At 54.3% G+C, this 20,391-nt stretch overlaps 1 protein-coding gene across 1 annotated transcript in view; it reads left to right on the top strand.

Annotated features, from left to right (window-relative positions):
- Positions 1 to 20,391, top strand: part of SH3RF1 (SH3 domain containing ring finger 1) — a 160,016-nt gene that overhangs the window by 115,641 nt on the left and 23,984 nt on the right. The window contains exons 5-6 of the mRNA XM_024130787.3: positions 6,386 to 6,688; positions 11,184 to 11,294. Coding sequence (XP_023986555.1) covers positions 6,386 to 6,688; positions 11,184 to 11,294 — 414 coding nt within the window. The remainder of the gene's footprint in view (positions 1 to 6,385; positions 6,689 to 11,183; positions 11,295 to 20,391) is intronic.

Raw genomic sequence — 20,391 nt, forward strand, 5'->3', positions numbered from 1 at the left:
TCGATCCGTGGACCGGGAAGATCACACGTGCCATAGAGCAACTAAGCCCGTGAGCCACAACTGCTGAGCCCGTGTGCCACAGCCACTGAAGCCTGCGTGCCTAGAGCCCGTGCTCCACAACAGAGAGAAGCCACCGCAATGAGAAGCCTGCGCACCACAATGAAGAGTAACCCCCGCTCGCTGCAACCAGAGAAAGCCCGCGCACAGCAACGAAGACCCAATGCAGCACCCACCCCCCCACCCCCCCAAAAAAGAAGCAGTGAAATAGGTGCAGTTTATTTACGCAAGGGTTGTCTTGTGTCCTGGAAGAGACAGAGTGAGTGTTCTGCACATTTGTGTGCATCTGTGGCATCCTGATGAAGCTCCTGGGAAGAAGCTTCCCTGTAGCGAAGTAGACGTGTTTCAGGAAGTGTCGGGAGGTGGTGTGGAGCAGCTACCCTGGTGACAGCGGAGTGGCCTGTCCCCCAGGCCTCACGTGTGTGCGAGCAAGCATCTCTGCAGGCGGGAAGGGGGAGGAAGGTCCCAAACCCCTGTGCGGGGTCGCCGCGTGTCCTGTTCTGTGCCAGTTCCTTCCTGGCGGTCTCTGTTTCCTACCCGCTACCCCCAACACTTTGGGTTCCAGGGGAGGGGGGCGAAATTTCGTTCACCGGTTTATTAACTGATTACATATCAACGTGGGATTTCTGTCCATGTGTCCTGTCACATCAACAAATGGTTGCTTAGAATTTTCTTTTTTTTTTTTTTTTTTTTTTTGCGGTACGCGGGCCTCTCACCGTGTCCCCTGCATCGGCGGGCGGACTCTCAACCACTGCGCCACCAGGGAAGCCCGGTTGCTTAGAATTTAATGGCAGTTCCGTATTCTTAACCTCCTGAGATGTATGTGTGTATATTTCTTCCTGCATCTACTCACGAGGTCCTTGAAGATGGAATGTGTCGTTGAACGTATCCTTTAGGTTACCAGACGTTTCTTGTTTACTGTGTGTGTTTGGTGAGACAGAAGCACACCGCAAACCTGGTGTCTTGTCAGATCCAGGAGCACAGGGAAGTGAGCTGGCCCAGGTTTTCAAGTCATCCACTGGGCTCTCTCCTGGGTACCGCGATTGGTCTTTCGCTGCCGAGGTAATGGTGGGCCTGCCCTTCGGCCTTGACCTTCGGGGTCCAGCTCCCCCCGCCCTCCCTGCATGGTCACTGTTGGCGTCTCTGTCGTCCTGGGGTCAGGGCTGTCCCTCCGCACCTGCTCCCCCAGACAGGGCTGCGTCCGCGCTCCTTTCCTGGTTTCCACTTCCAGTGTTTGCTCGCCCAGGCTCCCCTTCCTGTTGCAGGAGGGCCAGCGTTCCTGGGCTGTACACTGTCTGCACCCCCTCAGTGACGGTGCCACCTCCCTCCTCCTCTCCCGCCAGCATCCCCAGGGTCACTCGCTCAGTCCCCGCAGACATCGCCCTCCTGGCTGCCGGCTAGCTGCTGTCGTGCTTTACCCTCCCGGCGACGGTGACCCCTGCCATGATGCTTGCTTCTTCCTTTCCCTGCAAAATCCCCGGCCCCGCCCCACCCCCGGCCTCCCTGGTCTCGTCCTCGCCGCCGCAGGTCCTGGGCGCCGTCGCCCCCTCCTGGCCCTGCGTGTTCTTCGCGCTTCCTGCCCCGTCAGAGCCCCCAGCTGGCATGGCCTGCAGGACTTCCACGCTTGGCTTGCAGGGTGCTTTTGTTTTAATTAGTTGTTCAGATGGAAAATCAGGAGATTTTACATAGGCTTAAATGTCTAGCTTTCCTTTAAAAAAGAATCAGCTGACACTGGCAGCAGCTGCAGAGAGCGGGGGTGAGGGAGAGGGAGAGGGAGGGAGGGAGGGAGAGAGGGAGAACCTCCCTAGGTTGCTGCTGGCGTCCCCTGACCTCGCCTGCCCCAGCTCTGCAGACACATGGCGGCACAGCCCCCGATTACTGCTAGAAAGCCAGGTGCCGCTTCCCTGGTCCTCTTCTCTCCCGAGTCTAGGGGATGTTTCTCTCCCCCCGCCTGGCTCTGTGCCCCGCTTCTAACAGTCGCTCGGAGAAAGTAGGGGCGAGGGAAGGTCTCCCTGAGCTTCAACTCTGGTCACCGTGGACCCGAGGTCTCGGCCTCTGCCTACTGTGAAGGGTGTTGAGAAAAGGCATTTGTCCCTTGTATGGGCCGAAGACTTTCTAGATCGCCGACTCCAGCCTCGTGTGACGTCTGAGAAACAGGAGCGGCGCACCCGCATCCCCCCAGGCGACGGGGCAAGGGAAGGGCAGGCTGGGCCTCCGGTGCCGGTGAGAGGAAAGCACATCGTGTGGCGCATAGCAGGTGACAGGCGCTTTCCCCGTGCCCGCTGCGTGCACAGGACAGAGGTTCCCGTCCTGGTGTCTAAACCTGAAGCCGGGGCATTCGACTGTCCCCCGCTGTTCCTCAGCCGGTTAGGGTGGGGGCCTGAGACCCCCTGGGCCTTCCACCTCCAGGCGCGGATGGTCCTTTCCTCGGCTCCCCCGAAGCCGAATTCTGTCAGGCTTTCGATGGCGCGCGCCCTCCCCTCATCCCGTACATTTCATAGTCAGAAACCCGGAAACCTCGGGAGACGCCCCCCCCCCCGCCCCCCGCCGTGAGCTCCTGACGCGCCTCCGGGGACACTCTCGCTGTGCCCTGTCCCGGCCGGGATGCAGGCGAGTGGCCAGTGCCCAGTGGATGGCAAAACTCATACCAAACAAGGGGCGTACCTGTCTCCGTAACTTTATACTCATTACATGCCAAAGGGATAACGTCTTCCGTATGTTCACTAAGATACGTTATTAATTTTACCTGCTGCTTTTTATGTTTTAAAATGTGGCTACTGGAAAATTTCACATTACACTTGTGGCTCTTGTTCTACTTTGGTGGGACAGTGCTGGTCTTGAGGCAGTGCTCCCTTCCCGCGGTGGTTCTGAGAGGCCAGCACGTCTTTATTCGTTCAGCACGTCTCTACAGACGCCTAGATGGAGCTGCTACCTGGGGGAGGCTTCTGGATCCATAAAAGAGACTTTTTTTAAAAAATTTATTTATTTTTTTAAATTTTTATTTTTATTTTTTTATTGTTTATTTTTTTAACATCTTTATTGGAGTATAACTGTTTTACAATGGTGTGTTAGTTTCTGCTTTACAACAAAGTGAATCAGTCATACATATACATATGTTCCCATATCTCCTCCCTCTTGTGTCACCCTCCCTTCAGTCTCTCGGTTTATTCCTCTGCTGTGGGGAAGTCTCCTTTTATGAATGAAGACTAAGCTTGCTTTTGTATTTAGATCATCCAAAAACAAAAGGCTTGTTACCCAAATTGCAGGGAAGAATGGAAAACTGATGGAAAAGCCAATTCCCCATTGCCCGTTGTGAAAAAACAGTTTGCAGAGGGCTGTAACGTGAGGCAGACACTCATTTCGACTTTGAAGGGGTGGTGGCATGAACTTCCACCCAGTAGCATCGTCTCTGGAGACTAGGGACTGGGCCTGGCAGTGCAGCAGTGGGTTCTCCCTTTCACCCTGGCTTGTGAAGGTGGCTTTTCAGAGCTGGCAGGAGAGGATGGATGCTATATAAGCTGCTGGGCCACTGGAAGAAAGAACGCACTGTCTCTGCTTCAGTCTTTACACAAAACCATACATCCTCATGGTTCAAAGACACAGACGGACAGAGGGAGGAACCATAAATATACTAGGAGAAAAGTGATTTTATTTTTTAAAATGATTGTAGAAAAAAGATTTTTAAAGCCTGATGTTAGCTTGAGATGCCATAATGGAAAAGGTGAATAAATTTGCACATCCAAGAAAAATGTATATATGACAAACATATCAAGTTAAAAAACAAATTGGAACAATGTTTCTAACTTGATGGAGATATATACACATTCATATACATACACGCATACATAGTATATTAAAGAATGATTTTTTTTTCTTTTTTTTTTTTTTGGCCCGTCACTTTTTACTCACCATAAATCTACACTATTTCCTGTTTAAAGGAATGGACGTGTATTACTTTTGTAATATATATTTTAAACTCTTACTTGCCTTCTATTGAAAAACCATCATGTCGAGGAGCAGACATGACCTTCATGACCTAGTGGGTCATGAGTTAGAAAAGGTCCCTCTGCACAGACCTCCTGTGTGTGGGCTCTGAGGCTCAGAGCCTAGAGGCTGATTCCTCTGCAAAGCTGTATATAAAACGGCGACTGTTCAACTTAGTTCTCGTTAAATTTTTTTGCTCTCTTTTAGAAAAATTTAAGTACTGGATTTTAAAAAGACTGTATTCTCTTTAGCAAAGAGGCCAGCTGCACACCCAGAAAATATCTTGATGTTTCTTAAATTGCCTTGTTATTACTATAATTATGTCAGTATTTCCTTGCTCGTGTTCCTTTATGCTTCCGATAGCTCTCAAAGACTAATTCCTTCTAAATTTCAGGGTTTCCCAAAAAGGGACATTTACAGTTTTAAGATCAACAAACCCTGCTGGCCCCTGGTTTCTGCTCCAGGCTACTGAACTACCTGGTATCCACCCTGCGTCTTACCAGCTACTCGTCACCCAGGGCTGGGAGGAAGGTGTTTTCGGGCACAGATTTGTTCTGTGGGTGGACGGTGAACTTAGGTGGTGTGGCTAGAGAAGGTCGTGGAAAGAAAGCCACACCGGAGTGCATACAGAGTTCCTCGAAATGCCACGAAAAGCCGCCGGCTCCTTGCTCTCCTGTCAGGGTGAGCTCACCCTGGAAGGAGGCCTGCCCAGACCCCTGAGCTCTGGCACCGCAGTCCTGGTCTTCCGTCTCGCTGGGTGATGGGTTTGGGGTGAGGGGAATGAAGGGACTGGTCTGTCTGCTCCAGTTTCAGACCCTGGTTCCCAGCCTGTGCAGGAACAAGGACCCTCGCCCCACACAGTCTGCTGCTCTGTCCTGAGGTCTGGGCCACTCCTGCCATGAAAACAGAGCCGTGGCCTTGCGGCCTTGGGCATAGGATTCTCTTGGGACCAAGGCGGCATTGTGAATACGGGGTCTCCGGGCCAAATGCCGCCCCTTCCCAGCAGCCCAGCCTTCGTCCCCAACACCCGCTGGGGTCATGATTCCCCTCCCCTGGCACTCGGGCATCGCCCGGCATTGCTGGGGCGTTACTGCCTGCGAGTCTTGAAAGTTTTTACGTGGATAGAACCCCTGCGGTCTGAAGGAGGGGTAGGCTTGGGATAGAAAAGCTGTCAGGCCACGTGACGGCGGGTCCCCAGGAGGCTGCAGGAACCCTCTTAGTCGGTTTTCATCTGGAAGCACTGGCTTCAGGGCTCAGTCACCAACCTCCTGAGCCGCTGGTGCCAGAGCAAGTTCATAGCTTTCAGTACCGCGACAGGATTTCCATCCTTCTGGAAGGACGTCCTCGTCCACGGTTGGGGAGATACAGTTCTAGACCAGTTAGGTGCGAAAAGAGCATTTGATGAACGAGGCATGTGCACAGTGCTGGGATGGGAAAATCCACACTATCCTTACTGTTTCCCCAGTTCTCTTTGAGGAGCTGATTGTTTTTCACCTTCATGGTTAAGAGGTTAAACTATGCCCGATGTTTCCCGTTACTGTACTATCTGGGTAAGTACATACGCGGCTGCTTGTCATGCAGCCTTTCTAGAAACGTTGTGTTTGACCGTAGGGAACAGAAACACCCTGTGTTCTTTCTTGCTGGCGTTCCCAACCCCGTGGGCAGCTTTTGACGAGCCGTCGGGCCCTGACTTTACCCTCAGACAACTTTTCAAACAGGCCGGGCTCACTGGCAGCAGGACTTGGATTTCAGGTCTCAACGTGCTATACTTCAAAATTTAAGCTCAGGAGAATCGCGGGCACAGGACATGACAGAAGTAATCGGGAGTGTCTGCCCACACTTCCGTGAGGGCCCCCAGGACGGGGAGGCGGGGGCGGGAGCTCCCGGGGAAGCGTGCCAGGTTCACGGCGGAGGTCTTGCCGGCAGTCGCCGGTGGCAGCTGCCCTGCAGGTCCGGCTCTGAGCGGAGCCCAGCTGTTACCAAGCAGTAGAGGCTGCCCTGAGACCACACACCCTGCTCCCCCCTGTTCCCTGCATTTCCTCAGGGGCCGAGATAAATCTTTATTTGTTACTGGCAACGTTTAACATTAGATACTCTGAAGATTCTTGGGGGAAAAAATGTTCTTAATCTTGCTGGTGTTGCACCGGAATCGTTTGTCCTTGGTTTAGCATCTCTCTGTGATGTACGGACGGTGCAGTCCTCGTACTGAGAGGAAAGACACCTCACGTGGGCAAAAAGGCGTGCTTGCACCGGCAAACTTTAAAGTGACGATGCCCAGCTTTAGAGACAAGGGTGTCGAGAATACCTGTCACCTGACCTTCTCCTGTCCTCTGCTGGTTTGCAGTTTAACTCGGCGGCCAAGCAGCTGATCGAGTGGGACCAGCCTCCCGCGGGCGGCGTTGGCGCTGGGGAGGGCGCCCCGGCTGCTGCCCCGAGCAGCGCAGCCCCCAGGCAGCCCGAAGCCAAGAAGAACACGAAGAAGCGGCACTCGTTCACCTCCCTGACCACGGCCAGCAAGGCGTCGCAGGCCACCCAGCAGCGCCACTCCATGGAGATCAGCCCCCCCGTCCTCATCAGCTCCAGCAACCCCACGGCCGCCGCGCGCATCGGCGAGCTGGCCGGGCTCTCGTGCAGCGCCCCCTCTCAGGTACCCGCCCTGCCCAGCCCCGGGGCCACCGTGGTGTCGGCCTTCGGGGGACAGCAGCTCTCCCAGGGCAAAGCCCTCTGCGTTTGTGGGTGGAAATGCGGGGGGCGGGGGGCGGAAACCGGCCTGGATGTCCCCAGGTCGGCTCAGTCACCTCCAAAGGGCAGAGCGGCAATGACAAGACGACTCCAGTCATGCTGAGTGCTTTCCCCACCAGGCCCCCCCATTCAGCGGGACAGAGCCTTCTCGCCCCCTGAAACCTCATCTCCACCCAGACTGGAGGTGCCGCGGTCACAGTGTGGAGTTTGCAGCTGCCTGCGTCTGTGTCACTTACCGTGCTGTTTAGGCTCCCAGTCAGAGTTCAGGGAAAGGACGGGAAGAAACCTTTAGTTTAAACTAGAAATTGGCCTCGTGTTATTTTTTTAACTCGTTAGTCCATCAAGACTTTACATGGCCTTAAGACATAGCTACATGTTATTCTTGTGTTGATAAATAATACACACGATGATTGGGAACGCTGCTAATTCATCTGGCAAACGGGTCTCGCGTGCCTTCTTACGGATGCTCTGGGCACCGTGCACGCACCGTGTACCCAGGATGGAGAAGACATGGGCTTCTGTGCGTCAGACCCTCGTTGCGGGCAGACCGAGCCCCGGGCCGGGGGGGGCCACCCAGGTCACAGGCAGCTGCAGTTTCCCGGGCAGAGGACAGCTGTGTCCTCTACCACCAGAGCCCAGAGAGCCGTCCTGAGCAGCCTGCCGCAGCGGGAGACAGCGCTTTCAAGTCTTGTGTTTCGTCTTTAAATTCATGCAGGTTTTCTATACATTCCACTGTGCTTTGCAAAAACAAACATATACTACACAGGTTGATACATGCCCGTTTTGGACCACGGAATAAAAAGGTGCAGTGCAGCGTTTGGCGTTTCTTACCGAGGTCATCGAAATGCCACTTGACCCCGTCCCGCAGCTGCACGCGGAGTCTCGTAGTTTCTGAATGGGATTGTGGCTCAGCAGCGTTTCTTTAGGTGCTGTGGCCGTGGCACATGACCCTGCAGGGGAAGTAGGACACGGACACGCACACGGAGATACACACGTGGACACACGCACGCCGAAGAGGGAAGAGGGCTTTGTCTGTTCACTGCTGTCCCCAAGCGTCAGGCAGACAGTAAAGCAGCATAAACATTTGCTGAGTGAGTGAGTCGCTTGGACAGCGTGTAGAGGGGAACCAGGAAGGGATCAAGCCTGTGGAAATAGACCCGGTTCCACGTCTGAGCAAGGAGTACGAGGCGGGTGACCCTGGAGGGGTCAAAGCTGCAGGTCCCTCTCTGAGGGAGGCCCCTACGGAGGGGCTGGTGACGAGGGCTCTTCCCTATGGAAAATCGGGTCGCGGGACTGTGTTCTTCACGTTGTGACCTTAGCGGCATTCACGGTGACGTTTTCTTGAAATAAAAGATGAGCTTCTGCTGGGACTCAGAGCGGCTCAGCAGGGCACAGACTTGGAGGTGTGGACAGCCGTCTGTGGCCGTGGAGAAGGTGTAGGGGAAGGCGGGTCACCCAGCGTCTGTCCCAGAGACCCCGGTGTCGGGCATGGCGCCGGGCGTGGGCACGGGAGGGCGGCGCTGTTTGTGACTTGGGCGCAGTAGCTGAGGAAACGGGCTCCTCTCTGTTTCCATGAAGACAGCCTCCCCGTGTTCTAACAGGTTCTGTTCTCAGTGCTAACATGCTGCCTCAGGGAGAAGTTATTTCTAGAAGAGACGGGAGAGGTTTGCAGCGCTGCCTGGGTTCTCCAGCCTCGGCTCCGGCACGCACAGCCGGCCCCGGGTCCTGGGCCCATCACCGGGCACTGCGGGCCACGGTGAAGCAGGACCAGCCCAGCCCAACCCAGGACGGACCTGCTGTGGATGGGACGGGCCCTAGGCTGGATGTGTCTCCTGCTTTGGGCCTCGTGTCCTTCTTGCTTTGGCTTCACGCGGTTTGGTTGCTCTGATGAGAAAATCCAAAGCACGGGGCCTGCAGCAGTGAACGTTCATCCTCTCGCACCAGAGCGAAAGCCGCGTGGAGGGGGTCAGGCCACTGTGATGTCGCCTCCGGGTCAGCTCCCCTGTCCGGAGCCCCTGTCCGGGCTCGTCCTCGTGTTTCCGGATGGCACTTAGAGATCGCACTGTCACGTCGAAATCCTGCAGGACAGAAGGGAGCAGACAGCTTGCTTGCTGTCGTCTTCGTGACTCTGGCACCGTCAAACGCGAGAACTGGAAGGTGGTTTGTAGGCTGTGCTGTCAGGCAGGCCCCCAGCACAGGTGTGCACAGATGTCTGTGACGGGCGTCTGTAAAGCACGTGGTGTCACAGCAGCTAGGCGTCTGTCTGCTCCTCTGGCCGCACCCTCGATGTTTTGTGCCCTCTGCCAGCTGCAGGAGTGATTCATGACGTTCAGTGCTTTGTAGCATTTTTGTGTTGCCGGCAGCTTCAGGGGAAGCGAGAAGGCCCAGCCACTCCTTCCTCTTTGCCTTCCCTGCTCTCCACGTAGCCCTTTCCCGGGGAGGAAGCCAAGCCAGCGTGCAGCCCCACGGGAAGGAGTGAGCACAGTAGACAGCCAGGCTGCCCCACCTGCCCAGGGCGCTCGTCCTGGACCCGCCCCGCTCGGCCCGGTCTCTCCTGCCGCTTACTTCTGCCTTTAGTCATCCTTTGGTGACTCTGTCTCTTCCGTTACCCGCGTGGAACTGGGGCCTGCAGGGTCCTCCACATCCAGGGCCGTGCGGGCAGAGACCCCAGGTGGCCTGTGGTCTACCCCACGCCCTCACAGCGTGACTGTCCAAGTTCACGGGCTCGTTCGAGCTCATCACCCTGCCTCCCGGTCTGGGGCTCTTGGAGAGACGTCAGACACTAGTGAGGACTTCCTCCGCGGCTTGTAGGGTCAGGCCCTGGAAGCTGAGTTTTGGTGAGTTTTTCCCACCCCGAAGGTTCCTAGGTAACAGCGTGCACTTTGAACGGAGCCTCGTGTATCTTCGAAGAAAGACTCGTCTTTTCTGTGATGCCAACTTGCGTCAGAGTACGTACACAAACAGGTTTCTTGAATAGGATAGCCAGAGGCCACTAGGTTTTATCCTAGGAGGAGAAATCCATGTGCGTCTCATTAGAAATTGAGTGGAAACAGACTTTGGTTCACAGGAGAGACCGAAACTGAGGTTTGGCGGGGAGCCTTCGTGGAGGTGCCCCTCGGCTCTGCTTAGGTTCAGTCAGTGTATGAGCTGCCAGGTACAGGTGTAGCTTTACAAGGACGTGGATTCCACGTAGCTCAGACTTGACCTGTGAAAATCGGCTGTGTGCTAGGATGCTGGTTGTCCTTGCCTGGCAGGAAATGAAAGTCCTTCAGGCCGTCTGGGAACTGATCTCCGAGCCTCTCTTTGTCCTGATAATCTTTTTCCTAATTATTGGGATTGAGGAAACTAGGTTTGGGGTTAAGTTTTTGTTACAAAAAGCCCAGCAATTTTGGTGGAACGTTGTTTCCTGGGGAGACAAGGTAGCAGCCAGCCACGTTCCTTTAATAGTGGAGGAAAGACTTCCCGTTTGTGCGGGAACCCACGCCCTCGGTCCCGGGGTGCAGCGGGAGAGCCAAACTGATCAGGTGGCCGAACAGCTGCGATGAAATGACCTGAATAACTGTTTCTTTCTAGTCAGTTAATCTTGGGTAGTGGTGTGGATAACACACCGTTTTTGTTTTTTTCTTTAAAGACTTTTCTTTTTTTTTTGATGTGGACCTTTTTTTTTTTTTTTTTTTTTTCGCCTTTATTGAATTTGTTACAGTATTGCTTCTGCTTTTTATGTTTTTGGTTTTTTGGACCCGAGGCTCGTGAGATCCTAGCTCCCCGACCAGGGATCGAACCCGCACCCCCTGCATTGGAAGGCAAAGTCTTAAGCGCTGGACCGCCAGGGAAGTCCCGATAAGACACCTTTGAAAACAGCTAGTTTGGCTTGACCCTGTTCCCTGAAAGGTTTTGTAAATAATTGCCTGCGATGGACAGTCCGGGCAGCTGCATTTTAATTCTGCCTCCCCATGGAAGGGCCCAAGTCATGAGAAATGATCCTGACGATGGCACGATGCCTTAAGCATGTCGTGTAGATGTAACGAGCTGGTGGACTGGTGAGCGTTCAGGACAGCCCACCGGCACAGGACCCTTGGGAAGGTGTGAGTGGGCTAGTTGCAGGCCAGGCCGGTCTCAGCAGCGCTCACGTGAGGCAGCGGCCGTCGGGAAGGCCAGCAGCCGTGGATTCTGTACGCGAAACGTCGTCGTGACCAGTGTTTGTCACGTGGCTCCCTGGCATCTGACACACCTTAGGGCCTCGGTGCGTTTGGGCGGGGTAACCGGAAGGGGATTCTGCCTTCCCCCAGTGATGGGAGCTGCGGGTCCTGGATGTTTAGCTGTGACTCGGTGCCCGGGGCTTAGCTGGTCTCATGTGTTGTGCGTGCGTCCTCTTTCATTCACTCTTTTTTCCTTGGCAGGTCCACATAAGCACCACCGGGTTGATTGTGACCCCACCCCCGAGCAGCCCGGTGACCACGGGCCCCTCGTCCACGGTCCCGCCCGAGGCCCCCTACCCGGCCGCCCTTTCGGTGAGTGTGCGCCACCGCCTCACGCCGGACCCCCGTGCCTGCCGCTCACAGGTACGCAGCCCGGTGGTCTGGCTGCCGCCCTCCTGACACCACAGCTCACGATGCTTGGTGAGGGTGGGGTCTCCATCTCTCATTCTCTCTCTCTCTCTCTCTCTCTCTATTCGTTTTAGCAAAAAAATCACCAAGTCTCAGGCCGGTAGCCAGCAGTTTATTTTAATGGCCAGGGTGGGTGGCCTGAGGCTACAGGAAGAGCTCCGTGAAGTAGTTTTAACTTTCATTAAAGGTCAGCCTGATTTTCCAAGGCTTAACCTTTGCTTCTTTTGGGTTTCTAGACCAGGCGTATTTATCGAAGTCCTGAGGGAGCTGGGGATCCTAGAGGCCTATGGTTTGCCTCGGGTCACGCGACGCGTGGATTCCTGTCTCCGATTACAGTTCCCCTTCTGGGTTCCTGGTCTTCTGTTGGTCTGTGTGACTGGCCTCCCTGGAGGTTATCAGATGTGTGATTCTCCAGAAAGCCCCGCAGCCTGCAGACAGAGTCTGAACAAAACCGCTGAGTGCTTTCAGACAGCCTAACGGGGAAATTAACAGGAAGAGCAAGGGCGCTGGAGGGAAGCTGATACAAAGAAGAACTCTGTGGGGAGAAGATTGAAAAGGAAGAGACAAGAAATTCGACCTCGGGAAGCAGCGACACAGTGGCTTAAATCCATGTTTCCTAAACCTGCAGGGGAACTGCTAGGAACCAGGCTCTCTCGTCCAGGACGCTGCCTCGCTCCACTTTCAGACTGTTTCTTCCAGTGCTGAGTTGAATGAGGATAGCAAAGATCACTAAATCCCTTCTCCCCAGTGGACCCCAGCCCTTAGCTTGCTTTACAGAATCTCTGCCAGGTGTGATGCTCTCAGAGGAAACAGTGTGGTCAGTGATGGGGGTCCGGCCCAGCCTCTCCTTTGTGAGACGGCAGTGAGGTCGCTCAGCCTCTCTGAGCCTCTGGTCCTCGCCTAGGACGTGACAGTCATCGTATCTGCTTCGGGGAGGCCGCACTGCCTGGAGCTCAGGGAGGTGCCCGTGCAGAGCGTCAGCCTCTGCGGAGGGGCACGGCGGGTGCAGCATGCCCGCTGGTTTCCTCAGAGCCTGGGGCTCCGTCTGCCTCATTGCTGGGGTTTTCTCCACCGTCTGTACCGGGAATAGGGAGGCTTCTCTGCGCTGGTTTGTTTTCAGGTTGTGGACTTTATATGTGTTGTGAAGATTCGGTTTCTGTCTGCTCAGCTGCTTAGAGACAGATTTGCACCTCCCCTCGCCCCCCAGCAAGGACCTCACAGCATGTTAGTCAGATTGCTGCGTCCATCTGGTCCTGTCGTCCTCATTTACCTTTTGCCTCGTTTTCTTATGTTATATTTATTTTGTCTTGAGACATTTTATGGATAATTGAAAGCTGACTTTGAAATAAGGTGGGATATATAGTACCTAGCTTGATGTAGACTTCTGAAAGCTTTTCATAGAGTTAAGCATGTTCCCGAATTTAAATGGAAGTTAATAAGTTCCGGTTAGAGGTGCAAGTTTTTTGTAGTGTGCGCCACCGCCTCACGCCGGACCCCCGTGCCTGCCGCTCACAGGTACGCAGCCCGGTGGTCTGGCTGCCGCCCTCCTGACACCACAGCTCACGATGCTTGGTGAGGGTGGGGTCTCCATCTCTCATTCTCTCTCTCTCTCTCTCTCTCTCTATTCGTTTTAGCAAAAAAATCACCAAGTCTCAGGCCGGTAGCCAGCAGTTTATTTTAATGGCCAGGGTGGGTGGCCTGAGGCTACAGGAAGAGCTCCGTGAAGTAGTTTTAACTTTCATTAAAGGTCAGCCTGATTTTCCAAGGCTTAACCTTTGCTTCTTTTGGGTTTCTAGACCAGGCGTATTTATCGAAGTCCTGAGGGAGCTGGGGATCCTAGAGGCCTATGGTTTGCCTCGGGTCACGCGACGCGTGGATTCCTGTCTCCGATTACAGTTCCCCTTCTGGGTTCCTGGTCTTCTGTTGGTCTGTGTGACTGGCCTCCCTGGAGGTTATCAGATGTGTGATTCTCCAGAAAGCCCCGCAGCCTGCAGACAGAGTCTGAACAAAACCGCTGAGTGCTTTCAGACAGCCTAACGGGGAAATTAACAGGAAGAGCAAGGGCGCTGGAGGGAAGCTGATACAAAGAAGAACTCTGTGGGGAGAAGATTGAAAAGGAAGAGACAAGAAATTCGACCTCGGGAAGCAGCGACACAGTGGCTTAAATCCATGTTTCCTAAACCTGCAGGGGAACTGCTAGGAACCAGGCTCTCTCGTCCAGGACGCTGCCTCGCTCCACTTTCAGACTGTTTCTTCCAGTGCTGAGTTGAATGAGGATAGCAAAGATCACTAAATCCCTTCTCCCCAGTGGACCCCAGCCCTTAGCTTGCTTTACAGAATCTCTGCCAGGTGTGATGCTCTCAGAGGAAACAGTGTGGTCAGTGATGGGGGTCCGGCCCAGCCTCTCCTTTGTGAGACGGCAGTGAGGTCGCTCAGCCTCTCTGAGCCTCTGGTCCTCGCCTAGGACGTGACAGTCATCGTATCTGCTTCGGGGAGGCCGCACTGCCTGGAGCTCAGGGAGGTGCCCGTGCAGAGCGTCAGCCTCTGCGGAGGGGCACGGCGGGTGCAGCATGCCCGCTGGTTTCCTCAGAGCCTGGGGCTCCGTCTGCCTCATTGCTGGGGTTTTCTCCACCGTCTGTACCGGGAATAGGGAGGCTTCTCCGCGCTGGTTTGTTTTCAGGTTGTGGACTTTATATGTGTTGTGAAGATTCGGTTTCTGTCTGCTCAGCTGCTTAGAGACAGATTTGCACCTCCCCTCGCCCCCCAGCAAGGACCTCACAGCATGTTAGTCAGATTGCTGCGTCCATCTGGTCCTGTCGTCCTCATTTACCTTTTGCCTCGTTTTCTTATGTTATATTTAGTTTGTCTTGAGACATTTTATGGATAATTGAAAGCTGACTTTGAAATAAGGTGGGATATATAGTACCTAGCTTGATGTAGACTTCTGAAAGCTTTTCATAGAGTTAAGCATGTTCCCGAATTTAAATGGAAGTTAATAAGTTCCGGTTAGAGGTGCAAGTTTTTTGTTAATGTTTCTGGAACAATGACAGCTTCCTTAATAGTACAGCTGTTTGGGGTGGGAGAAGTTGCATTGATTCCTGTAGGGAGAAGGTGAAAGTCAGGTAATTTTTACGAAAAGGTGTTTCCCCTGAGGTTCTCTTGGCCCTGGGTGTTCTGACCAGAGCCGAGTTGCCAATCTTCATGCCCTCTCATCCCCAGAGAAGACCCTTTCCTCCCTTCCCTTCCCTCCCTTCCGCCCTCCCTTTCTTCCCCTTCCCACCCCAGTACATTCACAACCTGTTGGAATTTCCATCTCCAGATGACTACTTCACGTAGAAAAATTCTGATTTCATTTCTTAAGGGAAAAAAGACTGACTTTTCTATCTTAGAAAAATTAATCAGTGGAAAAGGCGAAGAGCTGTCTGAGTTTCAGCCCTTGGGGGCTGACAATTTTACGATACAGTAAATGGCCAGTTAATCTCAGCTGGGCGCACTCTAGGGCGTATAGATGCGACGGGTCACGAGAGAGCATGAACACACAAAAATTAATTTACATTCAGCCATTTCATCCCCGGATTATACAAGAGAGCCTGCATGTTCAGCGAGAGGATGGTTTATTAACGCTGCGTCTATGCCAATTCCATTTACTGGAAAGCTAATTATAAGCAGGTCTGTTGCCTGTCACCCCGGGAGATGTCTAGATCTCAGAGTCCCTGGTCGGCTGGCAGGAATGCTTTGGATTTAATATGTTAGGTTTCAGTGGAAAAATCTCAGTGACATGTGCCCTCTGTGTCTTCCATCAACCTGGCAAGTATCCTGTTTAAAATGTGAAACCTTTCCCAAGACTTTGAGTGCGATCACAGCAAGCGTAGGCGACGTGGTGGGAAGGAAACCAGGCTTTTCCTGGTGTGGATTTTATTCTATTTATTTATTTTAATTATTTATTTATTTGTTTTGGCTGCCCCGGGTCCTAGTTGCCGCGTGCATGCAGGATCTAGTTCCCCGACTAGGTATCGAACCCGGGCCCCCTGCCTCGGGAGTGTGGAGCCTTACCCACTGAACCAGCAGGGAAGTCTCCCGGTGTGGATTTTAGGTGATAAGTACCTCTGCTGGACTAGGACGTGAACATTATTTCTAGCACTTTTTTCATAAGTTGAGACTTTTTAATCTTTTATTCAGAGTGGAATTATGAGCATATTGTCCTGTACATCTCACAAGTAACAGTTAAAATGTTAAACATCTAATAAGAGAAGCAAAACTGGTATTACATCTATCTAATTCAGACATCAGACTATTCATGGCAGGGAGGGTTTTTTGTTGTTGCTGTTGTTGTTTGGTTTTTTTGTTGTGTTTTTTTTTCCGTTACGCGGGCCTCTCACCGCCGCGGCCCCTCCCGTCGCGGAGCGCAGGCTCCGGACGCGCAGGCCCGGCGGCCACGGCTCACGGGCCCAGCTGCTCCGCGGCACGTGGGATCCTCCCGGACCGGGGCGCGAACCCGCGTCCCCCGCGTCGGCAGGCGGACTCCCAACCACTGCGCCACCAGGGAAGCCCCGGGGGCGGTTTTTTTTTCCCAGCTAATTCTGTGAGGGGAGGAGGTTGAAGAGCTTGCTCTTGTGTCCTGTGCACAGTGGCAGAAGAACTTGTGAAACAAGTGATGGGTGATCCCTGATCCTCTGGACCAGCTGAGAGGTGTTCAGCTCCAAGATGTCACAAGGTAGCCAGGTCAGAAAAGGCCAGATACAGTTCATGGCCAAGTTGAGGTCGGATTGCACCCAACGGTGTGTACCCATCACTAAAACAAGTGTGTGCGTATGTATGTGTGTGTGTGCACTTAAAGACACAAAATTAAATGATGTCACGTTCTCAGGATAGCCAAGACGTACTGGGTCCGTTGTCGCCCGTGGTGGGAGCGTCCGGAGGGTCAGGGCCGGCTTCTGGACGTGGGGACGGGACCGGCCAGCTTGGCAGCGTGAGAAGCAGAAGTCAAGCGTTTGGAATTGGCAGCAGTGCTGACGACCAGACTGGGGCCAGGATACGGACAGAACCGCCAGAGCGACCACAGAGAAGGACCCTGGCTCCTCAGGACCCAAGGCCTCCCGTCCCATATCAGGCTGCCCTGAGGGCGGCAGGCGCACAGGACGCTTCCTTGTTCGTGAAGCCCTCGTGAGGGTCCGTCACCTCCCGGGACAGAGCCGGGTGATGGGGACGCGAGGACGGTGAGACGGTCTCTGACTCTGCAGCCTCGTGAGTTCTAACAGCAGCCCCCGTCCCGAGCCCCCGCTGTGCCCAGGGCGCCGGAAGGGCCGCTTCCCCGACCTGCTGCTGCTGGGAACCCCTCGGGTGCCATTTCTGCAAAGTCAGCGAACGGTGCGGGTGTGTCTCCTCACACGTCAAAGGCAATTGGTGAGACAGAGTCCGTTCCCAGAGAGGTTTTTCTAATTTACCAAATTCTTCATTACATCTCCCCTTCCGACATCATCTTCCAAGCATCTGTCTCTGGCATTTTTAAATATACTCTTTAATTTTTTTTCTTTTCTTCATAGCTGTGCCCACGAGTGACTGACTGAGTTCCAGGGAGTGTCCAGATGAGATGAAAAACTCACTTTTCCATCTTCTTAATTTTACTGAATTCTGACACCTGAGTGTTTTTTTTGAATCGCTGGTTATCAGTGCTTCCATTTTTCTGTTTCCTACTCACTGTTTAAAAAAGGCAGACTACTCAAATAATTGCACACGTGCGGCCGTGTGCAGGTGGCGATGCTCTGGGAGCCGGTGGCACCGCTGCCCCGAGGAGGGATGACAGCCGCCCCGCCTGCTGTCCCCTCGGTGGCCAAGCACCTGCGTGAGTTCACGGCACAGCAAGACCCTGGAGAGGGGTTGAAAGTGGGTTCGTTGGAACTGGATGTTCAAGAAGAAGTGACGACGGGATCGGGGGATATTAAATGGTCTTTGCTCAGAGGACCCAGAAATGCCCAAAGTCTATGCTAGCGGCCACTTTTCTACCCTGGAGAAGAGGGAGGGCCACACGTGAGGACACACATGAAGGACGGTCGGAAAGAACGTGGACCTTTTACCGTCAGAACCCCAGGCTCCATCCAGGCAAAGCGCTTTCCTGGTCAGCGGCCTGCAGCCCTCGCCCAGGGTGAGGACCTCGTGGAGCTCGGCCCCCAGGCACCTCGGGGCTGGGTGCAGGGAGGGGAGAGAGGAGGGGGCCACAGTCCGTCCTTGAACTCTCACTGGGCACTAGCGGATGTGGCCCGTCGGTGGCCTGGAACCGGTCACCCATACGGGACACTTCTTTCTTGGCGGGAGCCCCAGGGCGGCCCTCAGAGGCTGAGCCGGGGCTAGGATCTGTGTTTCTGACCCCAAACCCTAGGCGTCCTCCACGGTGTAAAGCCGTCTCTTCCGAGAGATCAGTGGGTCGGGGACAGAACCTGGGCAGGGCGGACGAGACCATTTCCCACTACAGACCCTGCCCCCCGAGCCCTGGTTTTAAGCAAAGTATTATTCAGAGACCGTCGTTCTGGCCTCAGACCATCGCCCCGTGGAGAGGGTAGGAGAGGGTCTGGATCTGCAGAGGCCCGCTTCAGCGGCGGCGCGGCCGACGTCCGGTCCCCTGCGTTGGACCCCGGAGGCCCGGCCCTCGGCCCTTCCACGCGGCTCAGCACGGGTCCGCTTCCCAGCCCTGCTGCTTTAGATCGGTGTCTGGTGACGGCGGTGACAAGCGTGGTGTTGGCTTCTGAACGCTGTCGTGACCAGAGGCGTCCTGCGCTCCCGGCAGCCCGCAGGTGCCTCTGCCGCGGCAGGAGGCGTGTCCTGGCCCCCGGCGCCCGGCCGTGCGGTGACGGGAGGACGCGGTCGCTCCCGCGCGTCCACGTCCCCAGATCCTCTCAGCGTGGGGTCTTCACCAAGCGGCCCACGGGACCTCCTGGCCGGCCCGGCCCTGGACACGCTGGGGCCCTGGCATCTGACCGGCCCCGGGCGGCAGCCACGCTGGGGAACCTGAGTGTAATCACCGGTCTTTCTGTGTGCTTATCCCCCCGCGAACGCGCACACACACATGCACATTTCTCCGAAGGTACGCAGCCCGGCAATGGGGAGAAGTCTGCCCAGTTTTACCAGCACCACCCGGGAGAGAGAGAGCTGTGTTCTGCCTGCAGCACCACCTTTGGGATCTTCGAGACCCTCCTCTCTTGCGCCAGATCTCAGATGCCTCCTGACTCACTCTTTGTAAAAGTCACCTACCCCAAACATTCCCGTACTGCATTCTTTAACTGTTAGAGGTGATGTGTTCTTACGTTTTGTCACCACCAGCGTGGCCTGTGTTTTTATCAGGTCCCTAGATTGTCCTTCCTTTTTTTCTGGCCCTTTTCCGCGTAGGGCCAGTTGAGTACAGCCTCTGTATCACTGACGTGAAGACGCAGCCGACGGTTTTCCCGCCCTCCCTTCGCCAGTGGGATTCTGCTCGGAGAGCCGAGTGGGCCCTTGGCTCTGCTCTGCGCGATTCCAGGGGCTCCTTCTGTCCCCTGTGTCACCTGCCCCCCACGGCTCCGCGGCTCTGAGATGAGGCCTGGGGAGACTGGAGGAGACGACTCGGGTGATCTCACGCCCTCCAGCTGCTGTTCTGTTCAGTGCCCTTGCCCAGGACCCGCCCGGGTCACATGAGCTGAGTCTTCTGCCAGGATTTGTCTCCACTTTGTCCCTGAGACCAGTGGCATGAGTGCTTGGCCTTCTCCTGGTTAAAGGCGGTGAAGGCTGCAGGCCCCGTGTGTGCCTCCCCGGAGCTGCCCCGGGGCGCAGGGTGGCCTGCTCTGTGACTGTCGCCACGACCCCGCCCGCCCTGAGACCGCAATGTGCCGTTTATCCTGCACTGGGTGTCCTGCCACGGCTGCAGGGTGGAAGAAGCCTTCTCCGAGGTCGAAAAATTAAATATAACGTGTGAAACGGTTGCAGCGTGTGTCTGGAGACTTGATACCCTTTTCTACTCAGTTGATTTTGTTTCTGGAACTGTGTACATTAATAGGCAGATGAAGGAAACGTTGATGAGATTAAATTTTTTTTTCCAAAAAATAGAAACAAATTGCTGTCCCCTATGTTTAGAAACCGTGGGGTTTTTTCTTCTTTTAAGCTGACGTGGAGACGCCACGCACGCCTCCCAAGGGGCGTCTTCAGCCTCCTCATTTCTCCTTTGATTCGGTGTTTACATGGAATGGTTCAAAGATTTGGGGAGGGCAGGCGAGGTAGGGGTTTGGGCAGGTCTTTGTGTGCCTGTTTTCCCAGGAGTTTCGGTACCCAGACCCTAAAGAATTATCCGGGGTGTTATAGATCAGAAGGTAACAATTGCTCCATTGATTCTGAAAAGGCACGGAGTCCTGTAGGCAGAGCCCATAAAGGAACCAGCAGCTGCTCACGGTGTACTTGTTAAAGATTACCAGCCTCGATAGTCCTAAATTTCAAAAGCTGGCAGAGCTAAGAAGAGAATAAACAAAAGTAAAAACAATGGCCCAGTGATTGTGGCTTGCTATTGTGTGTGGTTTTGGGAAACCAGGCATCAGAGGAAATTTTCTTTTGCGGGGATGGTTTGCGACACAGTGCAGCTAAATTGTCTTCCGTGGTGTTTTAAGTTTCGGGTTGCAGAAACGATCACAAATTAATTCCTAGCAAGCAGGGTGACATTATAGCCGCCCCCTTGAAAGGCATTTGGATCCTGGTCCTGGTTTGCACTTAAAAGTGCCATCAATCTTAAAATTACACGCAGTTGTGTCATTTTTTTTCTTTCCCTTCTCCCAGGTGCGATGACTTACCTGTTTGGGGAAGGGGTCGCTGTGGCTCTAAGATCTTAAAGGGCAACAAAGAGGACTCTTTTCCAAGGAGGCTTTTGCACAGGGCAGCTGCTTCTGTTCTGTGTGGATTCCACCGATGCCTTTTTTCATGGGTTTCTGATTCCTCTTCCCTCCTCTTGGCTGTGAGAGATGTGCATAACTCATTTGTTTCTTCTTTT

The sequence above is a fragment of the Physeter macrocephalus genome, chromosome 9 (genome assembly GCF_002837175.3).
Source record: "Physeter macrocephalus isolate SW-GA chromosome 9, ASM283717v5, whole genome shotgun sequence".
In the NCBI taxonomy this organism is placed as follows: domain Eukaryota; kingdom Metazoa; phylum Chordata; class Mammalia; order Artiodactyla; family Physeteridae; genus Physeter; species Physeter macrocephalus.